Here is a 13034-nt window from a genome sequence, read left to right as displayed (position 1 = left end):
AATTTCTGTTTTCCAGATTTAGTACATTGTAAGAAATAATGCTGATTTTAATTCGGAATTGTATACTCTTAAACAGCTTGTGCTGTTCCTCAAGGGGAAAAGATAATTGTAAACATTAAGGAAGGAGGTGTTAATTATTACCCATAATTATATAGCATAAACTATAGCATAAAAGTGGACTAAGGACCTTGTTAGAATAAAAAATTGTATTTTGATCAGCCTTGATTTAAACTATACTACATCCTGATAAATAAAAATCTTTTTTTTTTCCAAAGTATACACTGTGGAGGGAAAAATCGTTAAAATACCCACTACTAGTTGCAATTTACAACATCGACTAGGAGGTGACCTTTTTTAGGCTTATCAAAGAATCTCTTCCATTTTGAATTGCCGGGACTCAGGTGTGTACCCAGGCTGAGGGTTTTTTTCGTGTGATAGTTTACCCACCTAAACCTATCCTGAGTTGGCCTAATGAAACTGAAACCACTGAACTATCCAGAATAAACCTGATGTAATAAATGTGTTTGCTGTGGACAAAGGGGCCCTGCCCTTGGATCTGAGTGCACGTGAATGGGCCATGCCTCGGCCTTGCCTTGGTCTGTGCTGTGGGCTGAAACACAGGCCCCGGCTCATAAGCCAGCTTCTGATGGTGCCAGGTGGTCATGACATGGAGAAGGGTGGACATTTTCTCCTGGTCACCTTCAGAGCACCTTCACTGTGCCATCTTTTTGGAATGAACAAAACAATAAAGTATGACCAGTTGTAATGCCTTCAAACTAACTTTCCGGCTAAAGGTAAGGACTTGAACTGGATGCCCAACAGCCAGAGGAACTTATGGTAGCAAATACAGTAAACGGTGTTGAGCAGGTGCCAAAAACTGTGTGTTAGTGAAAAGCTAAAAATTTGATGTGTTCGTATAGAACCCTGCATAATCTTTAAAAACCGTTTGGTAAGACAATGGATGGCATTTGTTGAATTTGTTTTGCTTGAGTTGGCTTGGGAAGGCAGCGTTTAATATTCCAGAGCATGCATTATCTTTGAACCCTTTACAAGGGTCTGTTTACATAGAGAAAATTAATGGACCAGTTACAATCTTCATTACGTTTCTTTAACAGAGTTAACAGTGTTGGCCCTGTTTGAGATATTCTGTGTATTTGAAGCTAAAGCCACTGAAATCTGCAGTCCTCTTAAATTCTTACCTCTCACAAATTCCAGCTATCATGACCCCATTTTAGCACACATGAGAATGGTTTTGGTATATAAATGTAAAAATCGGAATTGGAGGGGCTGTCCTCGTTTCTTGTGATGCATTATTTTTTCCACAGTGATTAAATATTTTCAGTTATGTTTATTCCATTAAATGTTTCCCTTCCATACTGATTTAACACTTAGACTTTTGTACATTTCACAGAAACCAGGAAAAATTCTTTGTTGGTATACATACATATATATAATTTCTGTCTGGCAAACAGCATTACCAGACTCTGGATGCAGAGAGCCCTCATTTAAATTACAAATTTTGTTACCGCGTGTACTGATGACATAATAGGACTCAGTGAAATTTAAAAAAAAAAAAAGAAAAAAGGAGAAAAACATTTGCATATTTAATTCAGGGTGTTTTGTTACAGTCGTGAAAATCAGAAAACTCACCGCCAATGTGTCTGGCATTCTGTCTACGGGACATCTCATTGAAGGGAGTTTCCATACCGCACAATACAAGGATAACAAATCCCCATGAAACGTCGGTAACATAAAACCTCTGAAGGCAGTTGTGAGCCATTCAAATTCATCAGTAAGCTGCGCAGCTTGAAAATTTCATAATCCACTGACAGCAGATACATTAACTCCACGCCTAGAAACACCTGTTTCTCTGACCAGACAAGTAAGAGAACTGACCACAATTTCTCGACTATTTTTAGAGGTAGTAAAATAGAACTTTCTTTGAAAAAATTGTAGAAAGTTAGAAGACAGAAGGGATCAAAAACTATGTACCATTGCAACATTAAAGAAGACGTTCAAAGCTAACCATGCGGGGGCTTCATCTGCCCATCTGCAGGGGGTGACCACGTTTGAGGGGGTCAGCCACATGTGGAGTGAATGACACTGGGAAAAATTCTGAAGGGAGGTGTCCTTTCTTTTGAACAAAGAGCTGTGGTCACAGCCAGGCAGGAGTTACCCAGATGGGGCTCTCACTGCCTTACAAGGAGACTGAAGAAAGGGCCTGGTTAACATGTCGCATACAAAGTACCAGCAAGCTACACGTTTTGCTCTAAAAGTTAAACACATACACACACAAGGTCTCGGATCATCAGAGAGTTGAGTCCTGAGCGTTTCTCGTTCATCTTAAAAAAGGGAATCAACATGCAACGTTCAGGCTTGGGCAGATAATGCCAACGGGACAAAGACCTCTCTTTATTTAATCACCTTCAGAGAAGAAAGTCAAGTGTGAACTTTGAACTAACAAAATATTATAGTTCTCACACTTGTTTATAAAATGCCAGTTTTAACATAAACATGATTTGGGCAGTGCGACAAATGGAAAACATACTGAGACATGTAATAAATAACTTCTCTAAGCTCTTTATATAAATAAACACTCCCCTCTCCCACTACAAAGCTTAGTAAAAGCCGAAGGGAATTTCATCCCAGATATTCTGGGGAATTATACACAAAATGCACATTTTTTAAGAGTTTCAAACTTTGGAGACAATTCCCAGTTGTTCACTAACTGGCCTAACTGTTCCCAACAGTCAGCCCTTAGCATTACAGGTAAAGAAATAAGCCTAGACTTTGCACTTACAGGCAGTTCAAGTCAAATTGGTTACAACGAATACCAAAAACCCATCAAAATTGTATAGTCACACTGGAATTTTTGGTTGGACCAAGTATTGCTTGAATTAGGGGAGTCCTTTACAAAGGGTTGGAGATGTGTCTGCAGTACAGAAAATTTAGACTGTCTTGAATTTACAGGGTCTCATATTCTCTCCTGTAGTGTCTAGAACTTAGTAATCTTATTTGAAAAAAAGAAAGTATAGAGAAAAAGCGAAATGAAGTCAAATTTATTTTTCATTGCTTTTGTCACTCAACAAATAAAAAAATTAGACTGATAATAAGATGACATAAGTGCTTTTTTTTTTTTGAAATTTACACAATGTCAACCAAATTCTTTATTGACTTTTCATCAGTGCAAGCTGAATTTGGTCTACCTGCTTAACAAGAAGAAATGTAATAAAAAAGTTCATGTTTTCTCCTTTGGTTCCAGAAAATTAGACTCCTTGTAATATTTATTATTCTAGGACACCAGGAAAAATCAGGAAATTTATTTTTAAGGTCATTTTCCACTTTAACCTTTCTTTTCAGAAAGGTTACCTTTCTTTTCATTAAGTTCTAAAAATTTACTCTTGGCATTTTCAAAAATATACATCCCATCTCTTGACGAATCACATTCCTATAATAAAATTCTAAGTTAAAAGTCAGTTTTAATTTCTTTTCAGCAGATGAAATACATACATATATATTATATAAATATTTTCATGTAAAATTAAGATATTTGGCACAGAGTCCTAAGCTTACAGTTTTCAAATGGTGTCTATCGTGTCCACTGATCGACGTGGATGAGTTTGGGAAGGAAATAGCGCTATACGTGAAATTGTACCTTGTGTGTTTATCTTTCTCTCTGCCTCACGCCCAATGATCTAGCAGTATTCCAAGACTGTAAAAGATGAGAGACAGGGTAGACGATTTATTTCTCCAGGTCGGTGGGGTTAAAGAGAAGGGATAAGAGAAGCAGCCCTAGGATTTCTGAGTACAGAATCTTCCTAATTCATTCAGGTTTTCCCACGAACAACACTGTGGTCCTTTGTATCCTTTGCTGCATCTCCCGTGTGCACCCAGGGGACTATATGCATGGCCTTATTTGTATTTAACCCCAGACATTTAGAATCTTGTTCCGGTACAGTTTTAAAGAGGAGTTTTTCGGGGGGGGGGAGGCCAATAAAATCTACAGTTTAAGATGGAAATTCAAATATTAATCTTTAATGATTATATTCTACTTCTCTCTGTGTTGTACTTTTACAAAGTACTCAGATGAGTAGAATCCATTTTTATATGAAGAATTTGAGTCACTACTTTATTGACAGGGGAAAGCTAACATATTATAGACGAGTGCAAAAAAAAAAAAAAAAAAGAGCTCCTATATTCTCTAAAGTGCTTCCTGAAAAAATTTCAAAACCTGAACTCTCACCAATTCGTTAAACATTGGAATACTGTATATATAAACTGTCTGCTTGGAGCCTCTGACCTGTTTTCAAAGTTCTAGAATGTTCTACAGAAAAATTCTAACGCAGGTAGTCGTAGATGGGCATGAAAGGGGATCTCCTGCATCCTCCTCCCAGTATTGCACAATGTAAAACCTGCCAACGAGTTGTAAGCAGGTGCTGCCTGTCTCCCCTCATACAGCATGAGGCCCACACATTGTAACTTCGTCAAAAGCTGCCACCAAGTCTGTCATACATCGTGTCACCCACGCAGCCTTTCTCTTTGCACCATTCAAACACAAACGAGAGATGGAATCTCTGGGTCACCCTCGAACGTACAGTAGCACGAGGAGCAAATTAAATCCAGCTGACTCATTATTTCACGGGAATCTGTGCTCTGGGAGCCAGGCCTCCTCATCTGCCCATTCTGACGGCCTCCTCCGTCTGGGTTCACCAGGCATCCCTGCTCCATGCTGTGCTCTTTCCTTACCCACTGCTCATCAGCTCAGGATGGGGAAACATCTTGACTCCGAGCGGATGGCCCACCATCCTCCGGGAGCTGCCCTTTACGCCTTGGAAAGATGTGGAGTGTTTTTAGCGCCCTTTGCTTAAAAACTGATTAGAGATATACATAGATTTTCATAAATAAAATTTGAGGCATATATGTATATATTAAAATTTTCACCAACACGGGTGTGTTAAAAATTTCAAGTTCTGTCATTCAAGTTCAATAAAGGCACACATTTTTTTTTCTTTAGGCTTGCAAAGAATACAACTGCTAGCAAGAAGTCATAAAAGGCATTTTATGGGGCTTTTTTCTTTGATTTTCCTCTTCTTGGGTTAAGCATTCATCCCGTCAATCAATGGCATGACTCAACTACCCAAAGAAATTATTTAGATGCATAGAGGGTATTAAATGGATCCCACTGTGTCAGGTTTCAGAGTAACAAACGCCAGCCAGGCCGGGTCAGTCACCCCAGGTCTGCTTTGGCCATTTCCATTAAGGCTTCTCACTTCCAAATCGGGCTTTCCGGTTACCGGGTTCCGATGCCCTGCGGACCAGCCTGGGTGGTGGCTTGGGTCGGACGCCTTCAGTCCCGCTGTCTTCCTGCACTGGGCCAAACTGGCCTTTGGAGAGAAGGGGTTGCCGTAGCATGCCTGGGGTCTGGGTGCCCCCCTCTTTGCTGTGGGGAGCTGCAGGGGTATAAGGCTGCCCCTGTCCGGAATCAACGTCTACCTCATTCTTCCATTCCATCTTATAGGGCTGTGGGGCTTTCTTTGAGAACTGTTCTGGCAAGAAGCGCCTTGCTCGGGGCTGCAAGTTCAGGACGGTGGTCCCAACATCTGTGTCCGAGTCACTGCTATTGCCACCTACCGATAGCAAAAGGACAACATGGGCAAGCATTTTTGAGAGAAGGCATTGTAAGTGACTCAGCAATGCATGAGTGGGTCCAGCACCTGTTGTGTCCTCACGCCCTGGGCGCTAGGCAGGGGAGGTCAGAGGGCTCAGTCCCTCTAGCCCACAGACCTGGGCATGATACATAATCTCTGTGGGCGTTGTTGAATGTTCACACCCACACTGAAGGGCTTACTGTGTGCCAGGCAACTGTCATTATAATCAGCACTTTAAAACGCATTCGCCTATTTAATCCTCACAATCACCCATTTGCCGGGGGAACTGAAGTTCAAGAGATATTAGTAAGCGGTGGAGCTGGCTATCAAAGTGAGACTCCCAGGCAGCAGCAGCTGTGTTCCCACCTGCCCCATCAGAACGCTCCCAGGAGGGCTCAGCTCTAGGTCTGGCGCACAGAAAGCAGACCAGCAATTAGCTGCTATTATGAAAATTCGTCTCTTGCTCTGGAATCTCAGAGACAAGCTTCTTTATCTCCTTTATATTTTCATAAAAGGGCCAAAATACCAATGTGCACTTTCCAAACAATAAGAAGACACATGATCAGAACTAGTTGGTTGTGAAAATCCAGGTCAGGACAGCTCGTGGGAGCTGAGATTCTCGGGACGGAAGAGCGTTCTGGTGGGCGCACAGTGGTGACGTGGCCCACTGCTCTAAATACTCAGGCTGCCTGGCCTCCCTTCTCATTTCCCATCTCACCCATCATGACCACCAGCCATCATTAGACTTTCCTCTTCTCGGTTAATTAAATAAACGACCAGAAATAAAGGTGGGGGTTATTCTTACATCCCACATTTTAATAACATGGTCTCCTAATATACTTCTTCTGGGGTTCACAGAAAATGGCTTGAAGTCTACATAAAGATTATCATTAAGTCAAGAGATATTTGACTTTATATGCCAAAACTTTAATGATTGTGGGCAGAAGTAAAATTTATGGCTGCCGTTATGAAAATAAATGAAAATTATAAAAATTTAATACACCTCTGCAAATTTACAACTTTCTGTTTACCTGCTCGCTGACCACAAGTAACAGCATTTGCTTTTGCTGTATCCAGTAGAATCATTATGGAAAATAACGGACTCAGTTATTTTTAATGTGTACAGAAGTTCCGTCCAAAAAGCTTACCATGCTAATAAGAAGTCACCATATTATTATTTTAGACTTGTAAACCATTAAACTCATTATCCCTAATGAAGAAAAAGAATGGGGAAATTCTCTATTTTATGAACGTTAGTAGATAAATTTACTGTTTCTGCTCCAACTGAATTCATTACCTGCATTAGAAATATTCTTCTTCTTCTGTAGTTTTTCTGGAAGCTTGGTATTTTTTGGTAAGGATAAATATCGAGAGGTTGAGGTGGAAGCCTGTGGAAAACACGGAAAAGCTTATTTAGGCTATGCAGCTGTCATTTGTTATGTATCAGAAATTTAAAATCTTACATCAGGGGCGCCTGGGTGGCACAGCGGTTAAGTGTCTGCCTTCGGCTCAGGGCGTGATCCTGGCGTTATGGGATCGAGCCCCACATCAGGCTCCTCTGCTATGAGCCTGCTTCTTCCTCCCCCACTCCCCCTGCTTGTGTTCCCTCTCTCGCTGGCTGTCTCTGTCTCTGTCGAATAAATAAATTTAAAAAAATAAAAAATAAAATCTTACATCAAACCCTGAAGTTAAGAATTAAAATCGCACTTCTCTCTTCCAAAATTACTTTGTGAGGTGCTAGGGGATGGTGAATAAGGCTCCAAGCCAGAATTATTTCACTTAAAACAACGAAATCTCTTCTACAATGTAACAGAAGTCAGTATTAAGGAAAATGAAAATACAGTGGGACCATGAGAAACAGGAGTAATGAAATAATGATGAGAACCACTGAGTCTTCTCAAAGAGAAGCTATAGAGACACCGATTTATAAGAGTATTGCTAAAAAAGAACTAGAACCTACACATATGGAAAGAAAATATGTGAAAAATGTAGCATATTTAAGTTTTAATTACTTCAGTAAGTCTTGAAAATGACAGAATAAAAAGTATTACAAAAGCTAATTGGCTGACAATTCAAATGCCACAATCTCTACTTTCTTTAGCTCTTAATCAGTGCTGCCACATTTTCACGTTAAAAAGAAAAAAGATTAGGGGCGCCTGGGTGGCACAGCGGTTAAGCGTCTGCCTTCGGCTCAGGGCGTGATCCTGGCGTTCTGGGATCGAGCCCCACATCAGGCTCCTCTGCTATGAGCCTGCTTCTTCCTCTCCCACTCCCCCTGCTTGTGTTCCCTCTCTCGCTGGCTGTCTCTATCTCTGTCGAATAAATAAATAAAATCTTTAAAAAAAAAAAAAAAAGATTAATCTTCTTGTTCACATATTACCATGTTGGTCTCTAACGACCCAGTACAGAATATTATTAAAAATGAGATGCACTCCTAAAACTAATGCAACCTTGTGTGTCAATTACACTAAAAAGAAAAAAAAAATGCTAAAATGCAATGTCTGCTGTGTGAAATCAATCAATCATAATGTCCTTTAAAAACGATTTTCCTTATCTGTTGACCGTGCAGGGCTGTAACCTCTCCCCACGGAGATCAGACAGGACTTTTCAAATGTAGCTTGGTCCAGCCATGCTGTTTGGATCTGTAAATTGACTGACACTTTCCTGTCTTCCCAATCTCCCTCCTCAAGCGCTGTTTTTCTCCACAGCACTCACTGCCTGCTAACATAACAGATGACGCATTCCATTCCTGGGCACCTTCTCCCCACGAGAATATGAATTCTACAAGCAAAGGTATCTTGGTCTGTTTCGTTCACCAACATATTTTCAGTGCCTACAACAGTGCCTGGAACACAATGGGTGTTCTAGAAACCTCTGGAAAGACTTGACAATTAACTCCATCCCAGAATTCCTGTGAATCAACCCTCAGGGGCCATTCTACCCATAGAGCCTGCAGAATGGCTGTTGGAAGCCTTCCTCGTCACAGACAAATGGTAACAAACAGCAGTTACCCTGCGCTCCTGGTTCAAGCTGCTGTCTTTCCTGATGCTTTCTCGCAAACTGTGCCTTCGTCGGATTAGAATCTCCTTGGCTTGTCGCTCACTTGTGTCGGCCGTCAGGTTGTGTCTGTTGTAGGACAAAGTCTGAAACGGAAACACAAGAGACATTTTACAAGAAAAATGGATTGCTACCCCAGAGATTTCAAGACGTTACTATGTTACTGTGTCGCTTTGGCTTTGCACCTGAGTGGGGCACTTAACGAATGTGCAGAGCAGAAAAAGAAAGAAAGAAAAAGCATAAAAGTTAACGTGCATGAGAAAAAAAAGAAGTTAACATTCGTTCAAAGTTTAGAAACACTCATCTTCTAATACAAGTCTGGAAGTTATTTTTCACTGAAAGGCTGATCTTCGTAAATCGGAAGAATGATGGAATTCATCAAGTACTTCTGTCTACTTTGAATTACTCTGTATGTATTTAGCCATCATTTACAGCTGAGGAAAAAATACGATTCATCTTTATGCATTCTCTACTGAATAGGAATTACCGGTGTAAAAACAAACCACTTTGGGCCACTTGGTGGCGCCATGTCCTTTTGATTAACAACACTTTTCAACGGGGTTGTCAAAAGAAAAACCGGCTGCTAGAACCAGCAATAACCATGTGCTGATATTTGAAGCAGAATTTGTACCCAGGGCTGTGCATGGCATACAGTTTTAGTTTTATACGTTTCCTAAAGTGAATTGTAGTTAGTAATCAAGTTCATTTTCTGATAGAATAAATATAATATCCCTGTGTCCCGAACTATATTCTCAAAGAAATATCCGAAAGGGACAGAGAACAAGGCCCAAATCCTGCCTGGAGAAATTTGCTAGCTAGTTGGACATCGACGGCTAACAAAATAATACAACTCATGAAGTGCTAAAACCGTGTGGTATGGTAGGAGCTCCAGAAAGTGCGATCCCAGACAGGGCTGGGAATAATATGGAGGTTGCTGGGGGAAACCTGAAAAACTGGAGGATGTGGAGAAACTGATAGGAACCAGTGGGACATTCCAAGTGGAGACCGAGAAGAGAGGAACAGGCCAAGGAAGGAAGACAGAACCTGGGCATTTGGGGAGGGGAGGGAGATAGATGTAAAGTTGGACACAGTAGAACTTGGAATCAGAGATCCCAAATTCTGAAAGGAGAGTCTAGCCCGTAAGCCACAACTGCTGTTTGTCTCCTTTTAAATAGGAAAATGCTGCCATTAAAGGTGCTNGGCGGAACAGCAGTAATGAGTGATGGAATGAGGACAGCCTTTGGGGAGACCAGCTAAGAGGGTACAGAAATGGTCCCAATAGGAGTGAAGAAGGCTCCTGACAGACTATGTGGGCTGTATGACACCTCCCCTACTGTACCTTAATTTATTCATCTATCAAATGGAAACAACAGTAACACCACTTGGAGGATTGAGTTAATACGTGTTGCAGTGGGGCATGGCCAACTGTATACACCCTCGAAATGTTAGCTATATCATTAGCCGATTGGTAGAATGGAGTGTTAACAATAGAACAGCAGGGGCTGTTCTGGGTGGTTCACTCAGTTAAGCAGCTCAGGTCATGATCTTGGGCTCCTGGGATCAAGCCCCACATCTGGCTCCCTGCTGGGGGGGGGTGTGCTTCTCCCTCTCCCTCTGCCTCCGCCCCCAGCTTGTGATCTCTCTTGCTCTCTTGCTCTCAAATAAATAAAATCTTTATTAAAAAAGAGAAACAAAACAATGAAACAGCAGTGAAAGAAGTCACTCAGGAAATACATTAAAGGAAGAAAACTGTAGCACTTGAATAACAAGGAAGATTAAATACATTTTAGTAAGTTTTCTTAAAGCTGTAAGTTTTCTTTTTTTTTTTTTTAATATTTTATTTATTTATTTGACAGAGAGAGAGACAGCCAGCGAGAGAGGGAACACAAGCAGGGGAAGTGGGAGAGGAAGAAGCAGGCTCATAGCAGAGAAGCCTGATGTGGGGCTCGATCCCAGAACGCCGGGATCACGCCCTGAGCCGAAGGCAGACGCTTAACCGCTGTGCCACCCAGGCGCCCCAAAGCTGTAAGTTTTCTAAGCTATAAACTATTTCCTTAAATAAATTAAAAGCCACAATTAGTTAACTCAGATGCTTTTATCTCCAAGTCCATAGTAGCGGAACTCCTGGGGGACTCCCAGGCTTTCATGGTGTCCGAGAGGGAGTGACACACCCTAACAAGATAGGACTCTCAGAGAAGAGAAGGTGCCTGGTGTGGGACATGCGAAAGCTTGGCATAATGGTTGGGCGATCTCCAGTACAACTGAGTAGCATGAAATCAGAAGGCATATTTTTAGCCAAAGGAAAGGAAACATTTTGCTAAATAAATTATTCTCACTCGCTGACGGATTTGATAGAGATTTCTGGATAATATTTCTCGAATTTCATCCATTTCACCAGGAGTGAGCTTCCTTATTTTTTCTTCACGACAATCACTGCGAAAGATTAGAAAAAGAGTATCTTTTACTATTCAACAAACATTGGAATGCTAAATTTTTCTTTTTGGAGATATAATATCATTTAAGAAGAATATCATTTGAGATTAAGAATCTTAGCTTAAAGAATAACACTTAAGCAGTATTCAATATTTTAAAATCACTCAAAATTCTAAAACTTTTCAGTGTCAATTATTCAAAATGAATTTAATCGTGCTCAAGTTTTCAGAGTCTGCTCACACAATCATTTTTTCCCCACCCAAGTATTTTTAAGGAAGAAAAACTGTAATAGCTTATACCACTATCGCTTTATTATTTTTAATACTCTGTTAATAAGGTAATACACAATTGAGTTTTGTTCCAACAGAAACTTGATTACCTACATTTTGCTATTAAGGCCTCGTCTTTTAAACACTTCATTAAAAACATTTGCAAAGACACCATTTATAATATGCATGTATACACAATCACCATTACTCAAGGATTTCATATTTGCAAAGTCACCTACTTGCTAAAATTTATTTGTAAACACAGTGCCAATACTCATGATACTTTCTCACTGACGTGCGCAAAGTGGGGGGAAATTTGAGTTCCCCACCGCACAGGTTCCTAGATGAGGCTGCACCTGGCGATGCCCTGCCTTCTCGTTTCAGCTCCTGTACTGTGCACACACGTCCTTTCCATTTTTCTCATTTTTGTGAAGTGCTGTCGAACGTTCCTGAGCAAGAGAAAGCTGTGATGTGTCTTCCAGAGAAAAGTCATGTCAGATGAGTGAGGTGCTATTGGCCAGGAGTGGAGTGTTAATGAAACAGCAGATACTAAATAACGTGTCTTTAAATAGAAACATGCATAAAACAAGGTTGTGTATCAATTAGTTGACGAAAAGGTCGTGACCAGAGGCTCAGAAGAACCTAACCCTGCACTTTCCCTAGGAACAAGGGTCCAGTAGTCGCAAATCCACGTTCATGGTAATTTTACAGAGCATAACTACTGCCAACAATAAGAACCAACTGTATTTATACAGTTTTATTCTAACTCCTTCAAAAAGGCTTTGAGGGGGCCTACAAAAATATACAGTACAATAAAATACATAGATAAGAAGATAAATTAATTAATACAGGTCTAACAGAAGATGGGCTAGGGAGGTACCAATTGAAGAACATAGTTCTCTTATTTTTTTTTAATGCAAACTTGTTACGGAAAAACAAGCATCATATGAATTACCTATGCCCAAAGGGAAATGGAGAAACACAAAAGAATGAACACAGAAATCTAAGGCTTCAGCAGAACAGACTTCTCTAGATATAAATGATTCATTTTTGCCTCAACCTTAATTGCTTGGATCAGTTTTTAAGAAGCTTCTTCTTAGATTGTTGCTTAGACAGCTGTCTGGGTCTCTAATCAGGTTTTTTGATCAGCAAAGTTAATTCATAGAATTTTAGAAGGAATTATAAGGTCAAGAGGTAACAATCGTTTGGGGATCTGACGTTCTTGTACAATGTTTCCACCAAGTTTTAGCCAACAAATGTTTGTATAACTGTAGCGATAAGTGCACAACTACCTCCCTTGTTTATATTTAAAATATATTTTATTGGAATATAATTCAAAAGAGAAAAGTGCATGAATCTTACATGTACGGCTCAATGAATATTCGCAAAGTGAATGTACTTGTATAACCACTACCCAAATCAAAAAAACAGAACGTGAGTTAAAACCCGAGAAACCATGTTGTATTCCACCCCGCAACAATCACTACTTCCCTTGCTCTTTGACAAAACAACCACTATCCTAACTTCTAAGTTGTTATAATAGTTGTACCTGAATTTGAACTCTATATAAATGGGGTCTTACCTATATAAACAGAGTGTACCTATGACTACAGTATGTATGTATGTA

At 40.3% G+C, this 13034-nt stretch overlaps 1 protein-coding gene across 1 annotated transcript in view; it reads right to left on the bottom strand.

Moving 5' to 3' along the window:
• Nucleotides 1–5026: 5026 nt before the first annotated feature.
• Nucleotides 5027–13034, bottom strand: part of SLC9A2 (solute carrier family 9 member A2) — a 94317-nt gene continuing 86309 nt past the window's right edge. The window contains exons 9-12 of the mRNA XM_008699138.2: nt 11042–11138; nt 8660–8791; nt 6946–7036; nt 5027–5627 (exon numbers count right to left, since the gene is read on the bottom strand). Coding sequence (XP_008697360.2) covers nt 5257–5627; nt 6946–7036; nt 8660–8791; nt 11042–11138 — 691 coding nt within the window. The 3' untranslated portion in view covers nt 5027–5256. The remainder of the gene's footprint in view (nt 5628–6945; nt 7037–8659; nt 8792–11041; nt 11139–13034) is intronic.

The sequence above is a fragment of the Ursus maritimus genome, unplaced genomic scaffold, assembly GCF_017311325.1.
Source record: "Ursus maritimus isolate PB19 unplaced genomic scaffold, ASM1731132v1 scaffold_6, whole genome shotgun sequence".
NCBI lineage: Eukaryota > Metazoa > Chordata > Mammalia > Carnivora > Ursidae > Ursus > Ursus maritimus.
Note: the sequence above shows the minus strand (reverse complement) of the source record. Positions and strands in the feature narration are given on the sequence as shown.